This window comes from Carcharodon carcharias, chromosome 6 (assembly GCF_017639515.1).
Source record: "Carcharodon carcharias isolate sCarCar2 chromosome 6, sCarCar2.pri, whole genome shotgun sequence".
In the NCBI taxonomy this organism is placed as follows: Eukaryota; Metazoa; Chordata; class Chondrichthyes; order Lamniformes; family Lamnidae; genus Carcharodon; species Carcharodon carcharias.
Window position 1 is genome coordinate 57,571,233 of NC_054472.1, and position 21,081 is coordinate 57,592,313.

At 44.4% G+C, this 21,081-nt stretch overlaps 1 protein-coding gene across 4 annotated transcripts in view; it reads left to right on the forward strand.

Moving 5' to 3' along the window:
- enpp2 (ectonucleotide pyrophosphatase/phosphodiesterase 2) overlaps positions 1-21,081 on the forward strand; it is a 118,446-nt gene that overhangs the window by 71,081 nt on the left and 26,284 nt on the right. For all 4 annotated transcript variants that reach the window (XM_041190381.1, XM_041190380.1, XM_041190379.1 and 1 more), the window contains 4 exons: positions 8,179-8,266; positions 10,673-10,760; positions 19,653-19,822; positions 20,841-20,889. In XM_041190381.1, coding sequence (XP_041046315.1) covers positions 8,179-8,266; positions 10,673-10,760; positions 19,653-19,822; positions 20,841-20,889 — 395 coding nt within the window. The remainder of the gene's footprint in view (positions 1-8,178; positions 8,267-10,672; positions 10,761-19,652; positions 19,823-20,840; positions 20,890-21,081) is intronic.

Here is a 21,081-nt window from a genome sequence, read left to right on the forward strand (position 1 = left end):
AAAAGGTACACAGAGAGAGCTCTGTGATCAGCAGCCTGAAGGAAGAAGATGGCTCAGTAAAGTCATCACAGTCCGACATTTTTAGGATCAGCAAATCCTTTTATGCCGGTTTGTATGACGTGAAGCCCACAGACAGCATGGCCTCCCAGTCCTTCCTGTCCTCTATCATGGAGGTCTTAGACGACAGTACACGGGAGACTCTGGACAAAGCGCTAACTCCTGACGAACTGACTGAGGCCCTTGAGTCCTTCGAGAAGAGTAAAACTCCCAGAAGCGACGGCTTGCCGGCGGAGTTGTATTCGGCTCTGTGGGACTGGATCGGCCCGGACCTGCTAGAAGTATACGAGGGTATGCTCCTGGCCGGCAGTATGTCAGAATCCATGAGGAAAGGCATTATCACCCTCATCTACAAGCACAAGGGGGAAAGGGAGGAAATTAGAAATTGGTGACCCATTTCACTGTTGAATGTGGACTATAAGATTCTGTCCAAGGTCATCGCCAATCGGGTCAAATCTTCCATGGAATTGGTGATTCACCCTGACCAGACCTGCACTGTGCCGGGCAGGAAGATCTCTGAAAGCCTCGTGCTGCTCAGGGATACGATTGCCTATGTGCAGGACAGGGGTGTGGATACCTGCCTCATCAGCCTGGATCAGGAGAAGGCCTTTGACAGAATATCGCACACCTACATGGTGGATGTGCTCCCCAAAATGGGGGTTGGGGACGGAATTCGCAATTGGATCCAGCTGCTCTACACTAACATCAGTAATGCAGTCTCAATCAATGGGTGGGAATCAGATAGCTTTCCTATTAAATCTGGAGTCAGGCAGGGCTGCCCTCATTCGCCTGTTCTTTTCATGTGTTGCATAGAACCCTTTGCTGAGTCCATTAGGAAGGATCCGGGCCTAAGAGGAGTGACAATCCCAGGCAGTGGAGGCACTCAGATCAAAGCCTCCCTGTACATGGACGAGGTTGCCGGCTTCTGCTCGGATCCGCTGTCGGTGCGCAGACTGATCCACATCTGCGACCAGTTCGAACTGGCCTCGGGGGCCAAGGTAAATCATGGGAAGAGCGAGGCCATGTTCTTTGGGAACTGGGCTGACCGATCCTTTGTCCCCTTCACTGTCAGGGCTGACGGCCTGAAGGTGCTGGGGATATGGTTTGGAGGGTATGCGTTAGAAACTGGAAGGAGTGAGTGTCTATGGTGAAAAGGAAACTGGGCATGTGGGAGCGACGCTCCCTCTCCATTGCGGGTAAGAACCTGGTCATCAGGTGTGAGGCACTCTCGCTGTTGCTGTACGTGGCGCAGGTCTGGCCCATTCCACACTCCTGTGTGGTGGCGATCACCCGAGCCATGTTCCACTTTATCTGGAGGTCGAAAATGGATCATGTCCGCAGGGACACGGTGTACAAGCCTCTAGATAAAGGGGGGAAAAATGTGCTCAACATCAGCCTCATACTGATGGCCACCTTTGTGTGCGGCTGCATCAAGTGGTGCGTAGACCCTCAGTATGCAAACACCAAGTGTCACTATGTGCTGAGGTTCTACCTGTCCCCGGTGTGGCGAAGGATGGGTCTGGCCACGCTGCCGCGGAACGCTCCAAGTAGTTGGACCGTGCCGTACCACCTGTCCCTCATGGGAAAATTTATGCAGAGAAACACCTTTGACCACAAGTCCATCAGGCAGTGGTCGGCACGTAATGTCTTAAAGGCCCTGAGGGAAAAGGAGAGGGTGGATCCTGTGGGATGGTTCCCTGAGCAGACTGACAAAGTCATTTGGCAGAATGCCTCATCGCCAGAACTTTCCAACAAGCACCAAGATGTAGCTTGGCTGGTGGTGAGAAAGACCCTCCCTGTAAGATCCTTCCTACATGCCAGGAGTCTCACCCCCTCGGCACGTTGCCCTCGAGGTGGCTGTGGTGGGGAAGAGACCGTTGTTCACTTCCTTGTAGATTGTGTCTTTGCGAAGAAGGTCTGGAGAGAGATGCAGTGGTTTCTGTCGAGGTTCATCCCGAGCAGTTCTGTGACACAGGACTCTGTGCTCTACGGGCTGTTCCCAGGGACACACACCGAGACAAACATCAACTGCAGCTGGAGGATCATCAACTCAGTGAAAGATGCTCTTTGGTCTGCCCGAAACTTGTTGGTTTTCCAGTGCAAAGAGTTGTCCCCGACCGAGTGTTACAGACTGGCACGTTCCAAGGTCCAGGACTACGTGCTGAGGGACACAGTTAAGCTTGGGGCAGCCGTCACAAAGGCGCAATGGGGAAGGGTCGCTGCCTAAGACCTTTCTGCCACAGTGCACTGAGGGACTGGGAACTGTAAAGAGCCCCTTGGGCTGTACAGCTTAAAATGAATGTCTGCCAATGATTGTAATATTCATTGTTTGTACTGATACACCTTGTGATTCATGTTGTAAAAGTTGAACCTGATTGTATTTTTGTAATGGTGATTTTGAAATGGTTCGAAATGTTTTTGAAGATTTAAGAATAAAGTATATTTTTGCAAAAAAAAAAAATGATTTCAAGGTTGAGGCGCTGCGCATTCAGACCAGGGCACAGGCAAGTCATCTTTTCCCAGTTGGCTGACAGTGCAGTGCTGGGGCAAGGGCTGCCCTGCAGTTGAGGTGAATTGTGGGGGTGGGCTGAACTGTGGTTGAGGCGACTTGAGGGTGGGGGCAAGGGCTGCACTGCAGTTGAGGCAATTTGGGAGGTTGGGCAAGGATGCCCTGCAGTTAATAGTAGTAGACAAGCACGTGGGGGGCTCCGGGGAGGGAAGCAGCCACACATTAGGGAATCCTTGTATAAAGTGACAATTTCTTCACAGCTGAGACAGTTCAGACACAGCCACATGGACATGCTTGGAGTTGGGTCCTAGCTTATCTGCCTACTCAAGCAACACAGAGGCACCAAAATGCCACCAAATGCTCCTGAATTTTTCAACCCTTGGGCACAGGCTGCAAACTAATGAGCGTTTTAGTGGACTGCAGAACAGTTGGACGACTGGGCACATTGTACGGTCTCCTTGCTAAAGCTGGGCCATGGAGCAGTCACTGGTGGAGATGCTCACAACCCCTTGTAATGCCATCATTCAGATTTGGACCAGTCACACACACCCACACACACACCACCACCCCCCCACCCCCCACCACCGGCCATGGCCGAAGCTAACAGTGCAGCCTTGCAGTGTGGATTAGGGGAATGCCTGTGCCTGAGCTGAAAGCACAGCATGCAGTCCAATGGGCAAAATTGCTGCCAATCGGTCAGGTGGAGTGGGGCGGAGCTGAGTGGGTTTCAGACAGCCAGGCAGCGCACTAAACTCTGGCTATCCAAGTGGTGGCCAACACTCTCTGGGATTCATTAAGAGGCTTTCAGCCTAAACCAAGAGAGGTCCTTAGAACACCCAAACTAACTCATGCGTCTCTCTTTCATTCTGCAGGGAGGAGTACATCAGGAACATGGAGCCTGGTGACCTAGTTGTATGCCTCATGGCTTACAGAGAGCGGACACAATGGAGAAGAGGGCGATGGAGGCGCCTGGCTGGGCAGAGGGAGGAGCAGCTCCCTCAGGAAGAAGGGGCGCCTGGGCCTCCCACTCATGCCCCTGAAGAGCCACAGTGAGCCATCACTGATCAGGGCCTAGCTGGACCCAGGGTCTATAGATGCTGCCTTTCAATCCTGCAGATGACTGAGAACCAGCGTCACTGAAGACTGTGCATGTCTAGGGAACTGGTCAGTCACATCTGCCACCTGCTGCAGGATTTGGTGCCATGAGGACAAGGAGGGCATCCACTGCCAGTGGCCATGAAAGTGACTGTTGTGCTCACTTTTTACACCATTGGCTCCTTCCAGGACTCCACAGGTGACCTCTGTGGGATATCACAAGACTCCACCCACAAATGCATCCATGAGGTCATGGATGCCATCTTCATGAAGGCACACAACATTGTGCATTTTGCCCAGGACCAGGAAAGCATGGGTGCAAGAGCGCTGAGATTTGCCCAGATCTTGGGTTTCCCACAGGTGCAGGGTGCCATTGACTGCACTCACATAGCGCTCGGATCTCCGTCGCAACAAGCGATCAACTGTCAACAGCAAGGGTTTCCATTTGCTGAATGTTCAGCTGTTGTACGACCACCACAAACACATCCTACAGATCTGCGCATGGCTCCCAGGGAGTGTCCACAACTGCTACATTCTCAGTTGGTCTCAGATCCCTGATGTCTCCCAGGATCCACAGAGGCTGCAGGGATGGCTCCTCGGGGACAAGAGCTACCCGCAGAAGGCATGGCTGATGACATCTGTACGGTGGTCTCAGACTGCAGCAGAGTGAAGGTATAATGAGGCTCATGCTGCAACTCGCAATTTGCTGGAGCAAACCATCAGGATGCTGAAAATGAGGCTCCGGTACCTGCAGGGTGGAGCCCTGCAATATAATCCTCAGAGGGTGTCGCACATTGTCATCTGCTGCACCCTTTACAACCTGGTACTGCAACGGGGAGAGGAACTGGCTGAGAGGAGGAGATGGAGGAGCTAGACTTCTCCTCCGATGAGGAGGACCAGGATGAGAGTGAGGAGGTCTTTCAAGGCGATGATGACAGCAATGAGGTCATCATACTGGCCAAACAAGGCAAGGTGTGCTTAGAAGCCCCTCATAGCAGCTAGATTTGTGGTGGATGATGACGATTTGCAGTGAGGAGACATCATAGATCCTCACATTGCATCTGTGAATGTTTGACTCCAGTCTGGCTGATGACAGCACACATACCCTCTGTGATAAGGCTCCTGTCATGGAGACACAGCGCGATCTGTAATAGTTGCTCGATTCCAGGAGGGTGATGATGGCATGCAGTATGGACACTCCATAGATCTTCACATAGCCTCTGAGAATGTCTGTCTCCTGTCTGGGTGAGGGCAACTTGCTTGCGCTCTGTGATCAGGGTCGTATCATTGAGACGCAGCCGTGAAACGTTAAAAGCACCCGATCCCTTGTGAGCCTTCAGCACCTGAGCCCTTCAGGAGCACAGCGTCACTGGTCACAGATGCTGAAGAGATGGGAGCCAGCCCTAATTTAAAGGTGCTGAGAGCACACAGAGAGAATGAGAGAACTTTGTGATGCCTGCCCACGACATTCTGGCAACAATGACAGGCACCATCGAGGTGCAGGAACCACTAATGTGTCCCGTGAGTGAGAGGCCAGACCATCATTTTGGTCTGAAGGTTGCACAAAGCACAGGGAAGCGGCCCTGGACTGAGACACCTGCCTTTATCTTGTGCAGGAACCAAGGTTTCACATCTGAGTGACACGAACACTGCTCATCAAAACAAGGAGCCATCGGCAGGGAATTTGTTTACAATAGTGAACATTATGTACAAGCGATTAACACCCGTACTCAGGCTGTGCAACTACATCTTTTTAAGCTTGGCCTAAATAGCCAAGTGGTTATGGTACTGGGTTTGTAACCCCAAGATCAAGAGTTCAAATCTCACAATGGCAAACCATGAAACAATGTAACTTCATCTGAAACAGATGGAAACGGGTTTGTACTCGAAAGAGTTACATCTTCCTAACGTTGCTATTATGTTTTGGTGCTCTCCTGACATCCACAGTGAAGGTGGAGGCAGCCTACTGACTGCTACACCCTGTCTGTGATGATCTTGATGGGCACCCTCTGGTGGGCTGGGACCTGGTGGTCTCCTGGCAGTGAGTGAGATCGCTGTGAATGTGTGATGGATTTGAGACTGTGTGAGTTGAGTGACTTACCCTGGCAGAATGGAGGAGATAATTCATCGTTTTTCAGCTCCGTGTGGCTGTCCTCCTTTGTAGGGTGTATGGCTTTGACCACTGCTGCCACCTCCTCCCATGCTGGATTGGTGATGTTGCTGCCCCTCCTGCGGCTGGAGCAAGAGTTGCGGGCCTCTATTGTGTCCAGAAGGTGCTCAAGGGATGTGTCATTAAACTGGGGGGCTGCAGTCTTGTTGACTTTTGGAGTCATACCTTCTTTGCAGCAGTCCTTGTCTGAAAGCCCTGAGAGGTTCGTGTGGTTGCACTTTAAATATGGTTTCCAGTGTGTTGAAGTGTCGAGATGATGGTGTGCTGAATGGTGTGTTTCCTGGGAATGCACTATTAATAAGGCGGGATTGGGACCGTATGGCGTGAAAAGCCACTGTTGTGGCTGGCGGGTAAAAGGTCTTTTTTCCTGCCCACTGCCGCACTTAATGCAAATCTGGGATGATTCCGCCCTGGACGATGATTGAATGGTGCAAGTTTTAGCACATGGGCAGCAACATTTTGGATGACATCGAACAGATGTTTCCTTTTTGGACAGAATTCAACAGTTGAATGTAACATCTTGGCCTGAATTTTCACTCCTGGGTTGGGAGTGCATGGTTGGGACAATTCGCGTCTCCACAAATCTGACCTGGGGAAAAAGGTGCCCTGGAACCTCTGATATTCGGTCTGGGGTCAGGCTGGAAAAGAGTCATGAAGCAAGATCAAAAAACACTGGAGAAACTCAGCAGGTCTGACAGCATCTGTGGAGAGAAAGACAGAGTTAAGGTTTCAAGTCCATATGACTCTTCTTCAGAGCAGAAGATGAGTCATATGGACCGAAACATTAACTCTGTCTTTCTCTCCACAGATGCTGTCAGACCTGCTGAGTTTTTCCAGCATTTTTGGCTTTTGTTTCAGATTTCCAGCATCCGCAGTATTTTGCCTTTATCATAGGGAATGAAGTCATGGCGGGCAACCCCGGAACAGTGTGAAGGCAGCACAAGGGCTGTAGGGTGCAGAGTGGGACTGGCTCTGGCCTTTTGTTACAAATGTGAAAGAAAGGATGAATGAAAAAAGAGCCCCCCACTCCCCCACATACTTCCCATGCCCCATCCATGCTAACCCATGCCACCTTATACCTCCCATCAATTTCCCCCCATGGCCTTCATAGCCCCCATGTCAACTTAGTGTCAACTCATGCCCCCACCCACCACCCTTACAGCCTCCATGCCAACTCACTCAGTATCCATCATGGGCAGACCTCAGGACCTAAGTTGTGATTAAATAAAGTCCTTAAGTGTCTATTAATGAATCGTCATTGATAAAAACTCATTCAGTAAATTTAATTTCCGTCAAATACTTAATCCCTTATAACAACAAGCATTTGTATTCATGATCCCACTTCAAAGACTTTACAAGAATTTGGAGCTGCCATACAAACTATGGACTGACAGTTACCCCACTGTAATAATGATTGGTTGAGAAATCAGTCATGCAGCACTAATCCTATAATGCTGACGCTCAGAGTGAAATAGCAAGCACTGATTTTGTTTTGTTTTTAAACTGCAAAGATATTTTTCAAATATTTAAATGGCAGGAGATTTAACTTCTTTAGCAGCTCCTTTCAACAGTTCCAATGTGTTTATCCGTTTATATTGCATATTCATGTCTAATTTTAACAAACCCAAAGGGTGCATTCCCTCTCCCAAAGGGCACCTTACTATTCCAAGAGGTGTCCCAGGACAATATCCAATAGGGTACTCTACCTCTCCAAATAATTCTGCTAACTTTGGACTTTATCCTACCAGGTCTAAAGTGTATAAGTTGTGTTTTGGATATCCGGCCAGCTAAAATCAGACCAGCCTGAAGTCAGATGCACTTTAACCTTTGCAGTTCTCTCTGTGAACCGTAGATGTATAAAATGTGACCTACAGCTGCTCTCCGCCCCTTGCAAAAATGGTGGGAGTTGGGTTTGGGGGCAGGACTTCTAGATCTGGGCCTCAGGCGTCATTTTTGCTAAGACAGAGAAGCTCTCCATCTGCGCAAAAATTCAGGCTCCTGTCTTTTGAAATTAGTGTAGAAGAAGAATAATACAATCTGATAGTGAGGGGATACTTACATTGAGAAAAACTCGACCAAAGAAACCCTGTAGAGTCCCATTCTGAAAAATGGCTTGTGATCAAAAAATAACTATAGATAAAAACTGTTTTACCTCTTTTCACACTTTCATAATGCTAAATAATACAATAGGTCATTCATAGGAATGTACAGGACCAGAAAAGACTACTACAGTCCATTTCAGCCCAGTGTGCTTTATAATGTGGCAAATAAGCCTATGAATGTATTGTGTGTGTATAATACTTAACGCTTTAAGAATTCACATGTTAATTGATCTTTCTATATTCAGAAAACCAATGGATGTTACCAGAAAGCTCTCAGGAAAATGTAGTTTTCAAGGTGACCATGGCTATGACAATAAAATCAATAGTATGCAGGTAGGAATGGTACAGTCATCATTACTATATTACAAGTGCTTCTTTACTAAAAACTTTGGGTAGAACATTCAACTTCAGTGGGGGGAGGAAAATCATGAAGGGTGTATAAAGGGTCTTAACTTTTTCAACCTCAGATCAATGGAATAAAGTTATATTTTTGCCTGAGCAGATCTCTTTCACTCCATTTCCAAAAATGCCACAGTTTCATTTGCAGTGTTCTATCCTTCAGCCACTCCTTCAACTCTAACTTCAGAATAAGTCACATCAGATGATATTACTGTTCTGTATTTTGTTTTCCACGCTGGATGCATTATTCTGAATTTTTTATGGTATAGATGCATTTCCACAAAGGTGCACAGCAGACCTGCTTCTATATCCATTGCTCTGACTCTGTTCTTGACCTGCCCAGCTATTTTAACTGGCACTGGAATCTGAGCATTGAACCTAGAGCAACCCAGGACCCACAATTGAAGTGTTACCTATAGTTCTTAGTAGAAATATAGCCTGTAGTTGTGATTGACCATTGTGCTGGAGTTGTGTATATTGGGCTGGCCCCACCACTTTTCCTTACCTGGATTGAAGGACAGATGTCAAATTTCAGCACTAGTAACATCCTACATACGAGTGGGCTGTGAGCTGAGGTATAAAAAGAAAAAATGGGGAGAGAAAAGTCACAGACAATTTTATTTCCCGTTCCCTCTAGTTTCTTTTTCTTTCTTATAATAGAATTCAGTACCAAAGCAATAACCATCTTTAATGCACCTCAAATCATTGACCTTATTTAAAGTTATCCATAAAGGCAAAAGTTGTCCATTATCTACATGTAGCAACCTGAGCATGATGTAATGGATTTCCCACTGATTTTAACCAGGTTTATAAGGTGGAAGAAATTGATATTTCTTTCCCTTAGAAAGTTTTGCCATGTCTTTAATTCCAATTTAAACCAAATCAAATGCCAACAACTTTTTTTTCTACTACTGTAGATAATTTTGCATTATTAAACAAATTGATCAGAACAACTTGTCCGAAATGTTGTCTAATATTTTAAAACAAAAACACCCAGTTAACGATTGCAATTCAGAGAAACACCATTTTATTAAATGGCCCAGATCTTCCGGTCTCTGGATGGTTGGACCCCTGAGGTACTCCAGAAGATGCGCTGGGGGGTTCCCTCAGAAGGCCCACTGCAAGGCCTCTATGGAAATTGCCCTGGAAGTTTCAGCTTCCAATAGGAATTCACTTGCTTCTGGACCCCCCTGAAAGAGTCTCCAACTCTGAGTTAAAGTCAGTGATTTTTGGAAGGTTCCGACTCACATCAGAATAGTCACCCGGGAAATATTAGACAGGAAAAAACTAAATCTAACTCCTGGGTAACTGTACAACTGACTCCCTTAGAACCCCACCCCCCCACCGACCCTCTGACCCATCTCCCCTGGCTCTCCAACTCTCCCATCCGATTCCCCCCGATCCTCCGACATCCCCATGACCTGACCTGACCTCACCACCCTACCTACCCTGCAACACTACCCAGCTGGCACCCTGCCAAACTACCCACTCATACTCATGCTCATTAACTAACACAATGAAAACCTGTTTAAATGCCCCAAAGCTTTTCACTGTGTTACTGAATGAAGACTTAACAAAGAAAGGCAGCTAGTGCCGTAAAAAAGGAATGTGGCTTGGCTTCCCATGACGGTCCTGCCCTATGAAGAAGGACTCCCAGAATAGGTATGGTCCACATTTCAGAAGAGGCGCAGTTTGGAAATCCGGACGAGAATTGCTGAACTCTGACGCTGTAAAAAAAATTAGGAGCGGAGTGGCAATCCAATGGTGATTTCCATTCCTTGGAAGATTCAGCCCAATAATGCGCAGGGTCCGTGCACTCAAAAACTGGAAATCCTGGGCTTCCTTCATCTCCTCAGGCCCTCTCTCTCTCCTATCTCCACCCAAAAATAAACTTGGAAATGGTTGGTTGAACTTTAGTGATCTACTAACAGAGGAAAGGCACAAGATTTGCCTTTCTCATCTAAACTGCATTTTTATTCAACCAGCTATTTGGATGGTTTATGATTTTTAAACTATATTTCATATTGACTACCCATATCCCTCCATTCTATGGGCATAAGGCCAAGCAAGCAATCTATTTCCAAGCCTTTGCTTATACTACTTTAATCCAGATGGACCCAGTTCCTGATTCCTCTCTACTTCATGCTGGAGCACTTGTAACTCTCCCTATGAAGGCTTGACTGAGATGAGGAACTCACCATGTGAAGAATTTGAGGAGTAAGCCTGTGTCCTCCCACCCTACTTGAATATCAACAAGTATTTTTAATGCATTGTATATGTTATCATGGTGCCATAATTTGATGTTTTAATTTTTCTTGTTTTGCTATATTGCTTCCCTAGACTGTTTTTATAGGCTATGGGCCTAGTTTCAAATTTAAAACCAAGGTTCCACCCTTTGAAAATATTGAACTGTATAATGTTATGTGCGGTAAGTTCTTTCAAACATTTATAAAAATAAGTATACTATTGGGAAATTACTTAAGATAACTTATGTTGAACCTATACCTTGACATTGTTTTCTTAATGCACTCTGTCATAGAAAAATATAGGCTAAAGCATTTTATATAGAAACATGAATTGGAAGTTAAATTTGTACTCCTGTAGAAAGTGATGGAATTAATTGACAATTGTCAAAAACTTTGTACATACATGATTGATTAAAATCATTTCACTTCAAAAGGAGAACTAAATATCAATAGTAAACCTTTTATCTAGATCTTCCCTGTGCTCTCTAATTACTGTGAAGATTCATCAGCTATTCTCATTCTGCTGGATAAAGCACACTGTACCACTTCTTTAGGTTCTCGGATTGTTACTTGTGGCATCTTTATTCCTGCTAACATTGTAATTGCTCTGTTATCTAGGGATAAATAGATTGGCTGAGGTTTGGTGTATTGCTGTAACAAGTATGATCAGAGCTAACAAGGGGTTGTAACTGACAGGAAAGGCTGAAGAGGCTGGGATTATTTTCTCTAGAATAGAGAAGAGGTCTAGGAAGGGGTTTGATGGGGTAGATGTTGAGAAGATGTTTCCACTTGTGGAGATTCCAAACCTAGGTGCCATAAATATAAAGTAAGTCACTAATATCCCAATAAGGAATTCAGGAGAAACTTATTTTCGAAAGAAAGCAGTTGGAATGTGATACTTGTCACTACATCAAGTAGTTGCGACAAATAGCATGGGTGCATTTAAGAGGAAGCTAGGTAAGTGCTTGAGGGTGAAAGGAATAGATTTTATGTTGATAGAATGAGATGAAGTAAGGTGGGAGGAGTCTTATGAGGAGCATAAACTCTGGCATAGACTTCTTGGGTTGAAAGACCTGTTTCTGTGATGTAAATATTGTGTAATAGTTCAAACTCATTTCAATGCTCTGAGACTAGGCCCAGATTTTTGCTTCCAAGGTAGGCGTGCAGAGTCAGGTAATTTCCTAATTTGGTGCACCTGTCTCAGAAGAAACTGGCCTGATTGGCTGGATTTTCATTCTGGGCAGGCGGGTGCTCACCCGCCATCTCTAGAAACTGTTTGGAAACAGCCAAAGGAGCTGCTGGATGCTGAGGCAGACTGGGTAAAAGGCCTGCCTCGGTGCTCTGGGACTTCATCCCAGTTGTAATAAAAGTTGTTAGGCTGTCTAGCGCTCACTCCTTACACCCTCTCACACTCCCTCACTCCCCAACCGCCCTCCATCCCCACACCCCCACCCATCCCCATGGTCCCTCATACCTTCCTTGTCAACTTATGTCTCTCTACCTACCCCCATGAACCCTAAAAGCCCCTATGCCAATTTAGTGCTAAACCATGACTCCCCACTCATCCCCATAGTCCCTTATAGCCCCAATGTCAACTTATGCCAACCCATGATCCCCACTCACCCCTATGGCCCCTTATGGAAGAAAGATGGTAAGAGGGGAAAAAGCATCCATGGCTAAGCAAGGAAGTTAAAGCTAACATAAAGGCAAAAACTAAGGCATACCAAATTGCAAGGGTCAGTGGCAGGCTGGAAGATTGGGAAACTTTTAAAGATCAACAAGGGATTATTAAAAAAAATAAAAAGAACAAAGGTAAATTATGAAAGAAAACTAGTGCAAAATGTAAAAACTGATAGCAAAAGCTTCTACAAGTATATAAAAGGAAAGAGAGTAGCTAAAGTGAATGTTGGCCCCTTGGGGGATGAGGCTGGGGAGTTAATAGTGGGGAACACAGAAAAGGCAGAGACGCTTAATCAATATTTTGCCTCAGTTTTCACAGTGGAGGACACTAGTACCACCCCAATAGTAACGGGTAGTGCAGAGGGTATAGAGAAGGAGGAAATTAGAACAATCACCATCACTTGAGAAAATGTACTGAGCAAACCATTGGGATTAAAGGGTGACAAGTCCCCAGGACTTGATGACCTACATCCAAGGTCTTAAAGGAAGTGGCAGCAGAGATAGTGGATGCATTGGCTATAATATTCCAAAATTCCCTGGATTCCGGAAAGGTTCCAGTGGATTGGAAAAATGCTAATATAATGCCCTTATTCAAAAAGGGGAGGAGGAAGAAAGTAGGAAACTATAGACCAGTTAGTTTAACGCATGTCATTGGGAAATTGTCGGAATCCATTATTAAGGAAATAGTAATAGGGCATTTGGAAAGTCAAAATGCAATCCATCAGAGTCAGCATGGTTTTATGAAGAATAAATCATGTTTGACTAATTTGCAAGAGTTCTTTGAAGATGTGACAAGCAAAGTGGATAATGGGGATCCTGTAGATGTAGTATATCTGGACTTCCAGAAGGCCTTTGAAAAGGTGCCACACAAAAAATTAATACACAGGATAAGATCACACAGAGTTAGGGGTAATATATTAGCTTGGAAAGAGGATTGGCTAACCAACAGAAAGCAGTGAGTCAGGATAAATGGGTCTTTTTACTGGATGGCAAGCTGTAACTAGTGGGGTGCCACAGGGTTCGGTCTTTGGGCCCCAACTATTTACAATCTATATTAATGACTTGGATTCAGGGATAGAAGGTACTATAGCTAAATTTACAGATGACACAAAAATAAGTGGGAAAGTAAGTTGCAATGAAGAAATAAGAAATTTACAAATGGATATGGACAGGTTAGGTGAATGGGCCAAAATTTGGCAGATGGAGTTTAATATGGATAAGTGTGTGGTTATCTATTTTGGTCGGAAGAATAAAAAGGCGACTTATTATTTAAATGGAGAGAAACTTCAGAATGCTTCAGTGCAGAGGGATCTGGGTGTCCTTGTGCATGAATTGCTGAAAGCTAGTATGCAGTTACAGCAGGTAATAAGGAAGGCAGTTGGAATTTTGGCATTTATTGCTAAAGGAATAGAGTATAAAAATAGGGAATTGTTGTTGCAACTGTATAAGGCATTGGTGAGACCACACCTGGAGTACTGTGCACAGTTTTGGTCCCCTTACTTGAGGAAGGATGTAGCTGCAATGGAGGTGGTTCAGAGGAGGTTCACTGGATTGGTTTTAGGGATGCGGGGCTTGTCCTATGAGGAGAGATGGAGCAGTTTAGGCCTATACTCGCTAGAGTTCAGAAGGATGAGAAGAGATCTAATTGAGGTATATAAGATGCTAAAGGGGATAGACAAAGTAGACGTGGAGCAGATGTTTCCCCTTGTGGGGCATTCTAGAATGACAGGCCATAGTTTTAGGCTAAGGGGTGGTAGATTTAAATCAGAGATGAGGAGGAATTACTTTTCTCAAAGGGTCGTGAATCTGTAGAATTCACTACTTCAGAGTGCAGTGGATGCCAGTCGCTGAATAAATTTAAGGAGGAGATAGACAGATTTTTAATTAGTAATGGGTTGAAAGACTATGGGGAGAGAGTGGGAAGTTGGAGTTGAGGCCAAAATGAGAATAGCCATGATCGTATTGAATGGCGGGGCAGGCTCGAGGGGCTGAACTGCCTACTCCTGCTCCTAGTTCTTATGTTCTTATAGCCCCTAAGCCAACCTAGTGCCATCTTATGCTGACCCATGCCCCACCCACCTCCCTTTGCCCTTACACCCTCCATGGCAACTCACTAACTATCTACAATGGGCAGACCTCAAATGTCATGTTGAGATGAAGTAAAATAAAGCTCCCAATATCTATTACAGACTTTGCCATATAAAAAATACACTCTAATGCATAAAAGCCTATTCAATGCATTAAAGTCCCTTCAATATCTTATAAAAACAAACATTTGTATTCATAGCCCCATATTCAAGACAACTAACCCCTTAATAACCTCTTGGAGCTGCCAATAAAGTTGTGAACTTACAGATCTCCCACTGCGATAATGATAGGTTGTGGAAGCAGTCAAGCAGTAAAGATACTATAATGATAACCCTCAGGCTTATGTCAACATATAGCAATTGAAATAGCAAGTACTGATTGTTTTTTCAACCAAGACACAGAAGATGTAAAGAGCAGGTATTTAAATATCTTGACAGTTCCACAGACCAATTCACCTTTTACACACATTCACATCTACTCTTAAAAATCATAAGTCATACACTGTGGGAAACGGACCTTGCTGCAGCAAAAATGGGGCCTGTTTGAACTTAGCACTGAATACAAATGGCCCTGGTGTGTTTGGGATTCCCCTATGTATGAATCACATTCTGTCCCCTTCCCCCACTTGGGCAAAAATAGGATCTGTTGGAAATGGGGACTGGCTTCCGGGTCTCCATGACACTGTGAAAATCCGGGCCAGTGTTTCTGGCGTAAAATTTCCTTTGATGATTGAAATGAACAAATAAAAAAAAAAATGGGTGTTCAGTTCCCTGATCTGTGCTTCCATTGAGCGAGACTCCACTCTAGGAGAGGTGCTTCTGAAAGTTTACTCAATTGATCCCTGCCAGAAATATGCTTTTAAATGTATCTGGTAGCCCTATGATTGTTAGCTATAATATAAACACTTGCAAGGCAATATACAAAAGGAAGTAACCCACACCCTTGGCCTGGGTCTAGCTGTCCCAACCAAATGTTAGGTCCATCTTACAAGCAAACAAGGAAGTGTTTTGACATTATCCACAGTTACATGAATAATTTCCAAAGACTGTATGCAGAGTTGTGAGGCTGTGGAATTCACTTCCAGGGTTAGTGGTTGAAGTAGGAAGTTCCCTTCCTGGTAGCACTGCAGGTGCACCTACACTGGTTTAAGGAGGGGACTCACCATCAACCTTTCAAGGGCAGTTAGGGATGAACAACACATGCAGGCCTTGCCAGTGATGCTCACATTCCATGGAAAAGTAAATAAAAAGGAGGAAGCTATGGTTAAGAATTTTCTTGGAATTATATTGCTGAAAATGGGAGCTTCCACAATCCTGGAGAAGCTGTAGTAAGAGAGCAGCTCCAAGGATTTGCTGTTATCAACATTCAAGATTAGATCAGATGGATGAATGAAGACAAAGTGGATCAAGGGATTCAGGAACATAGGCTAATTATGATTAGGTCTATTTGCTCGGATGGAGGGTAAACACTGACACAAGCTGGTTGGGCTGAATGGTCTATTTCCATTGTAGCTCCTATGTATTTGCATAATGATTCATTCACTTGCATGTGTACACTCAAAAAGTCTTGCTCTGATCGTTCCAAACTAGGAAAATGGTGTCACGTTTCTGCATATGATCCAGTTGCAAACAAATGCTCCAACTTGACTACAAATCTGATTTTTCTGAAGAAGTCATATCTCTAGTGCATTGTGCTGTATCTTGTCTTCTAAAAAGCATTTGACAAAGTTATGCATTAAGGGCTGCTAGTTAAACTTGTGGTGGAAATTCAAGTTAAAATTGAGAATGGTTAAGAAACTAGCTAATTACTAGGATTATTATGTCAGTGGGGTTTTCAAACCTTATCGTTACTAAGTTACATTAATGACTTTGATTTGGAACTCGAGACAAACTAATACAAAGATAGGCAGAAAAGCAAATAGAAGCAGGAGTAGGTCATTTGGTCCTTCGAGTTTGCTTCACCATTCAATATGATCATGGCTGATCCTCTATTGCAACACCATACTCCTCTCTCCCCATACCCCTTGATGCCTTTAGAGTTTAGAAATCTTATCTATTTCATTCTTAAATATATTCAGTGACTTGGCCTCCACAGCTTTCTGTGGTAGACAATTTCACAAATTCACCACCCTCTGAATGAAGAAGTTTCTGCTCATCTCAGTCCTAAATGGCCTGCCCCGTATCCTGAGATTGTGACACCTTATTCTAGATCCTCCCCCAACCAGAGGAAACATCATCCCTGCATCCATCTGTCCAGCCCTGTCAGAATTTTATACCTTTCAATGAGATCCCCTCTCATTCTTCTAAACTCCAGTGAATATAAGCCTAGTTGGCCCAATCTCTCCTCATACGACAATCCTGCCATCCCAGGAATCAGTTTGGTGAAACTTTGCTGCACTCCCTCGGTGCAAGTGTACCCTTTCTCAGGTAAGGAGACCAAAACTGCAAACAATACTCCAGGTGTGGTCTCACCAAGGCCCTGTACAGCTGCAGTAAGGTATCTTTGCTCCTGTATTCAAGTCCTCTTGCAATGAAGACCAACATCCCATTTGCCTTCTTAACTGCTTGCTGCACCTGATTGTTTGCTTTCAATGACTGATGTACAAGGACACCCAGGTCCCTTTGTACATCAACACTTCCCAATCTATCACCATTTAAATAATACTCTGCCATATCCGCATTATATTCTCCACTGCATCTGCTATGTATTTGCCCACTCACTCAACTTGTCTAAATCGCCTTGGTGCCGCTTAACATTCTCCTCACCACTCAAATTCCCACCCAGTTTTGTGTTGTCAGCAAACTTGGAAATATTACATTTGGTTCCCTCATCCAAATCATTGTGAGCAGCTGGGGCCCAAGCACTGATCCCTGCGGTACCCCACTAGTCGTTGCCTGCCATTCCGAAGAAGACCCATTTATTCCTACTCTGTTTCCTGTCTGCTAACCAATTCTCAATCCATGCCAATATATTACCCCCAATCCCATGTTCTTTAATTTTACACACTAACCTCTTTTGTGGGACTTTATCAAAAGCTTTCTGAAAATCCAAATGCACCATATCCACTCGTTCTCCCTTACCTATCCTGCTAGCTATGTCCTCAAAAAAATTCCAGTAGATTTGTCGAACAAGATTTCCCTTTCCTAAATCCATGTTGACTTTGTCTAATCCCGTTCATATTTTCTAAGTGTCCTGTTATTAAATCCTTTATAATAGACTCTAGCATTTTCCCTACTACTGATGTTAGGCTAACCTTGTCTGTAATTCGCAGTTTTCTCCCATCCTCCTTTTTTAAATAGTGGAGTTACATTTGCCACTCTGTAATCTGCGAGTTGAATCTGAGAAGGCAGCTTAAAATGAGGTTAAACAAAATATGTAAGAGGGCGGAACAATGGCAAATTAAATTTGATAGGCAAATAATGAAGGGAAATTGTCTAACAGTACAATTCCAATCATCTAAACATGAGAGGGAGATTGACATTCTGGAGGTAATTCAGAAAGGAGCCACAAAGCCTGATTCCTGATATCAGCAGACTGATGCTATGAGGAAAGACTGTAGGAAAGTTGGCTTTTTGACATTAAGAGGAAGCAAATGAGCGGTTACCTTACAGAGATATATAAAATAATAGATAGTATGGAAAGGTGCATCCAGAATACTCCTACATACTAAACATTAACAGTAGGATACAGATTCAAGCTGGTAGAAGACAAATTTAGTAGTAATGTCAGGAAGTTCTTCTCCACATCCATTAGGATGGCCACCCTCTATCAGGAGCTGCCGAACAATCAGAGGGCCAGCAGGCTCAGCAGCATCACCGTGAGTAGTGGCCACTGCTGGGAATGTGCCTGGATGAGAGGGCACCATGGAACTAGGCCGCCCTCCTGACCAAGTAAGTAAGTGTGGGGGGCACCAGACCCAGTCAGGCAGGCCCTGATGAGGGGATGGGTTGGTGAGGGTGAGGGGGTGCTGTTATGAGAGCAGCCATTTCCACCATGCAACCCCCACCCAGGGCCCACTGAATGCCCGAATAGGAGGACCCCTACCCTCAGGTTGCAAGGAGGCTGCCAGGGTTCACTTGGCTGCCTCTCCACCTTGAGAAGAGCCACCTGCTATTGGTAAGATGCCAGTGGCAGTGGCAAGAGGCCCTTAACTGTCCATTAAGTGGCACAAGGGGCATCCTCCAACTCCCCACCATTGGTAAAATGGTGGCAAGCAACAGGCAGTCCAGGTAGTCCACCCCCTGTCATTTTAGGGCACCCCCCCACCAGCGCCTCCCAGTCCACCCCAGAGGGCTGGTAAAATATGGCTTGTTATACTCAACTTTTCTGGATCTCAGAGTACTTGCAATTAAGTGACACTCTTGGTTCTGCCTGTAAAGAGGTTGGGTAGTCACAAATCAGCCTCTAAGCTCTGACACTCTGTCCTTAAAGATACCTTGTCCTGGTAAGGATACCTCTTACACCTGGTTTACAGGGATGAAGAGACAAAATCAAAGTCATCTTCTGACTAACACAGAGAGATTAGCAAAAGGGAAGAAAAACTCTGCTTCTGAGTGACCAATGTGTCAGAAGTACTTGCCTCTTTTTGTGTCAGTCAATGCTGAAGCATTGACCTCCAGACAGGTTGTCTCCACTTTTCCTCCTTACCTTACAGCCTTACTTTTAACAAAGGGAAGCATACAAATATGAAGAATCATGAACTGTTTACGACTCACTAAATACTCCTTCACTGGGCCTGAGCCAGGGATAATGACTTTATAACTTAATTGCATACAAACCTCTATTAACTATTCATTTCCTTGTTCTCAGTTCAACAGCTGACCTTTATGTTATAGGGGCATTCATAAACAATTTACAGCTATTTCTGTTACAAGTATGAAGGTGTTGCTATAGGCAATTTTAGGTGCACTGTTCCCACAACCTATCCATCAAAAGATCCAGAGAAATGTCTACTTTGATGTCTATTTTAATTTAGTTTGAGGCTAGCACTGTGGCCTTGTCACTGTTTATCTGCATCGAATTAGGCTAATTTTTAGGTGTGAAATAATCCTTTTTTAATTTTAATATGCTTTGAAAGTACACATGCGTTGATCCCAGAATAAAGATCCAGTATGATGCCCTAACTAGTTTGCTTAACTATGCGGATCACCAGAGTCTGGTTTTTGAGATTTACCAGGAAATTTAGTTTTTCAAAAGATGTCTCTGTTTTGTCCTGTACAATGGTTGGTAATGTTATGTAAATGTATTGCTGTCATGCATTTTTAACATGAAAATTACACCAGGCAATATTTCCTTTTCACTTTCAGACCTTCTTGGACTGAAACCAGCTCCTAATAATGGAACCCATGGCAGTATGAACCATATTTTACGGAGTCCCCTGTACAGGCCGTCCATGCCAGATGAAGTGGCTAAACCATCCCATATTGTGATTGCTTCAGCAGTTCAGGATGATTTGGGTTGCACGTGTGATGAGAGGGTTAGAAAATAACACTTACATTTTCCTACCATTCACTCATTTTGAATTGCTGAGATAATGTTTAGCTCAGTCAATTATTTTGGTGTAAAAAACCTTCCCTATGCAGCCTTAGTTTTACCTGAACTAAAAAATATATTAGAGGCAAAATCTTCCATTTCTTCATTAATATAGCGCTGCTCTTATTTCACCATTGTCAGAAATGAAAACCCTGATTTTAACCGCACCCACCTGATGGGGAAAAGGCTTAAAATGGCAGAGGGTGCTACTTGCTGCACTCCCAACACGTTGCACCTGCTGCTACCATTTTAACTGTCTCCAGAAGCAGGCAATGGCCTCGTTAATATTGAAATGTTAGGGTCCGGTAATGTAATTTTGACCCTGATGTAATTTTAATTCAGGATCATGTTTGTGATTACCAATGCCAGAACTAATGAAATCTAGTGGCAGGCAGAGTCATGACAGAAGAAACCTTGGAAAATTACTTCAGAGAATGTTTTCTAATGGTTTCGTTGTGAGAAAGGAGAAACAGGAGAGCTTCCCCCAGGATCTACAGGGAAATTTTCAGACTCCCCTGCCTCACTCCTGGCCATGATTGTTTCAGAATCCCTCCAGCCTGTCCTGCCACCAGCCATAGCTGAACACTTTATGTACACTTGGGTAGCTACCCCCTAGCATCCGAAATTCGGCTTCACATCATTCCCACCAGATTCAGGCTGGAGTCACCATTCTCATGCTTAACTCAGGCTTGGGAGTAAAAATAGCCTTGGCATCATGCTGGTGCCATGGTGACATGCTTCTCTTTTACCCTGGCCCCTGCACAATGTACACCCACCTTGTGTTCAAATCAGGGCTGAAATGTTTGCCTTTGATTCTTTTCTTATTTAATGCTGACATTTGGTAATTGCACTTTAAGATTATTCCAACTCTCAGCAGTGTAGCACAACCTTGTAAGCGTGTACGTTAGTACATTAACATCTACTGTTTCATTGCTTTTATAAAGTTATTTTAATTATTTTAGAACAAAGGAGATGATCTGAACAAACGTCTACAGCACAGAGGCACAGAAGGTAAGGCTTTTAGAATTGTAAGTATGTTCAATTTCAGTATATTTTGTGAACTGGTAAAAAGGATCTATTTATGAAAATAAATCAACATTATTCATGGGCGTCATTAAGTTTGCAAGTTGTGAAATTACCAGTTTGTTTGGGATCCTTGCTGGGATGTAACTTTTGTATTTATCATATTGCCTTTTTGGTTTC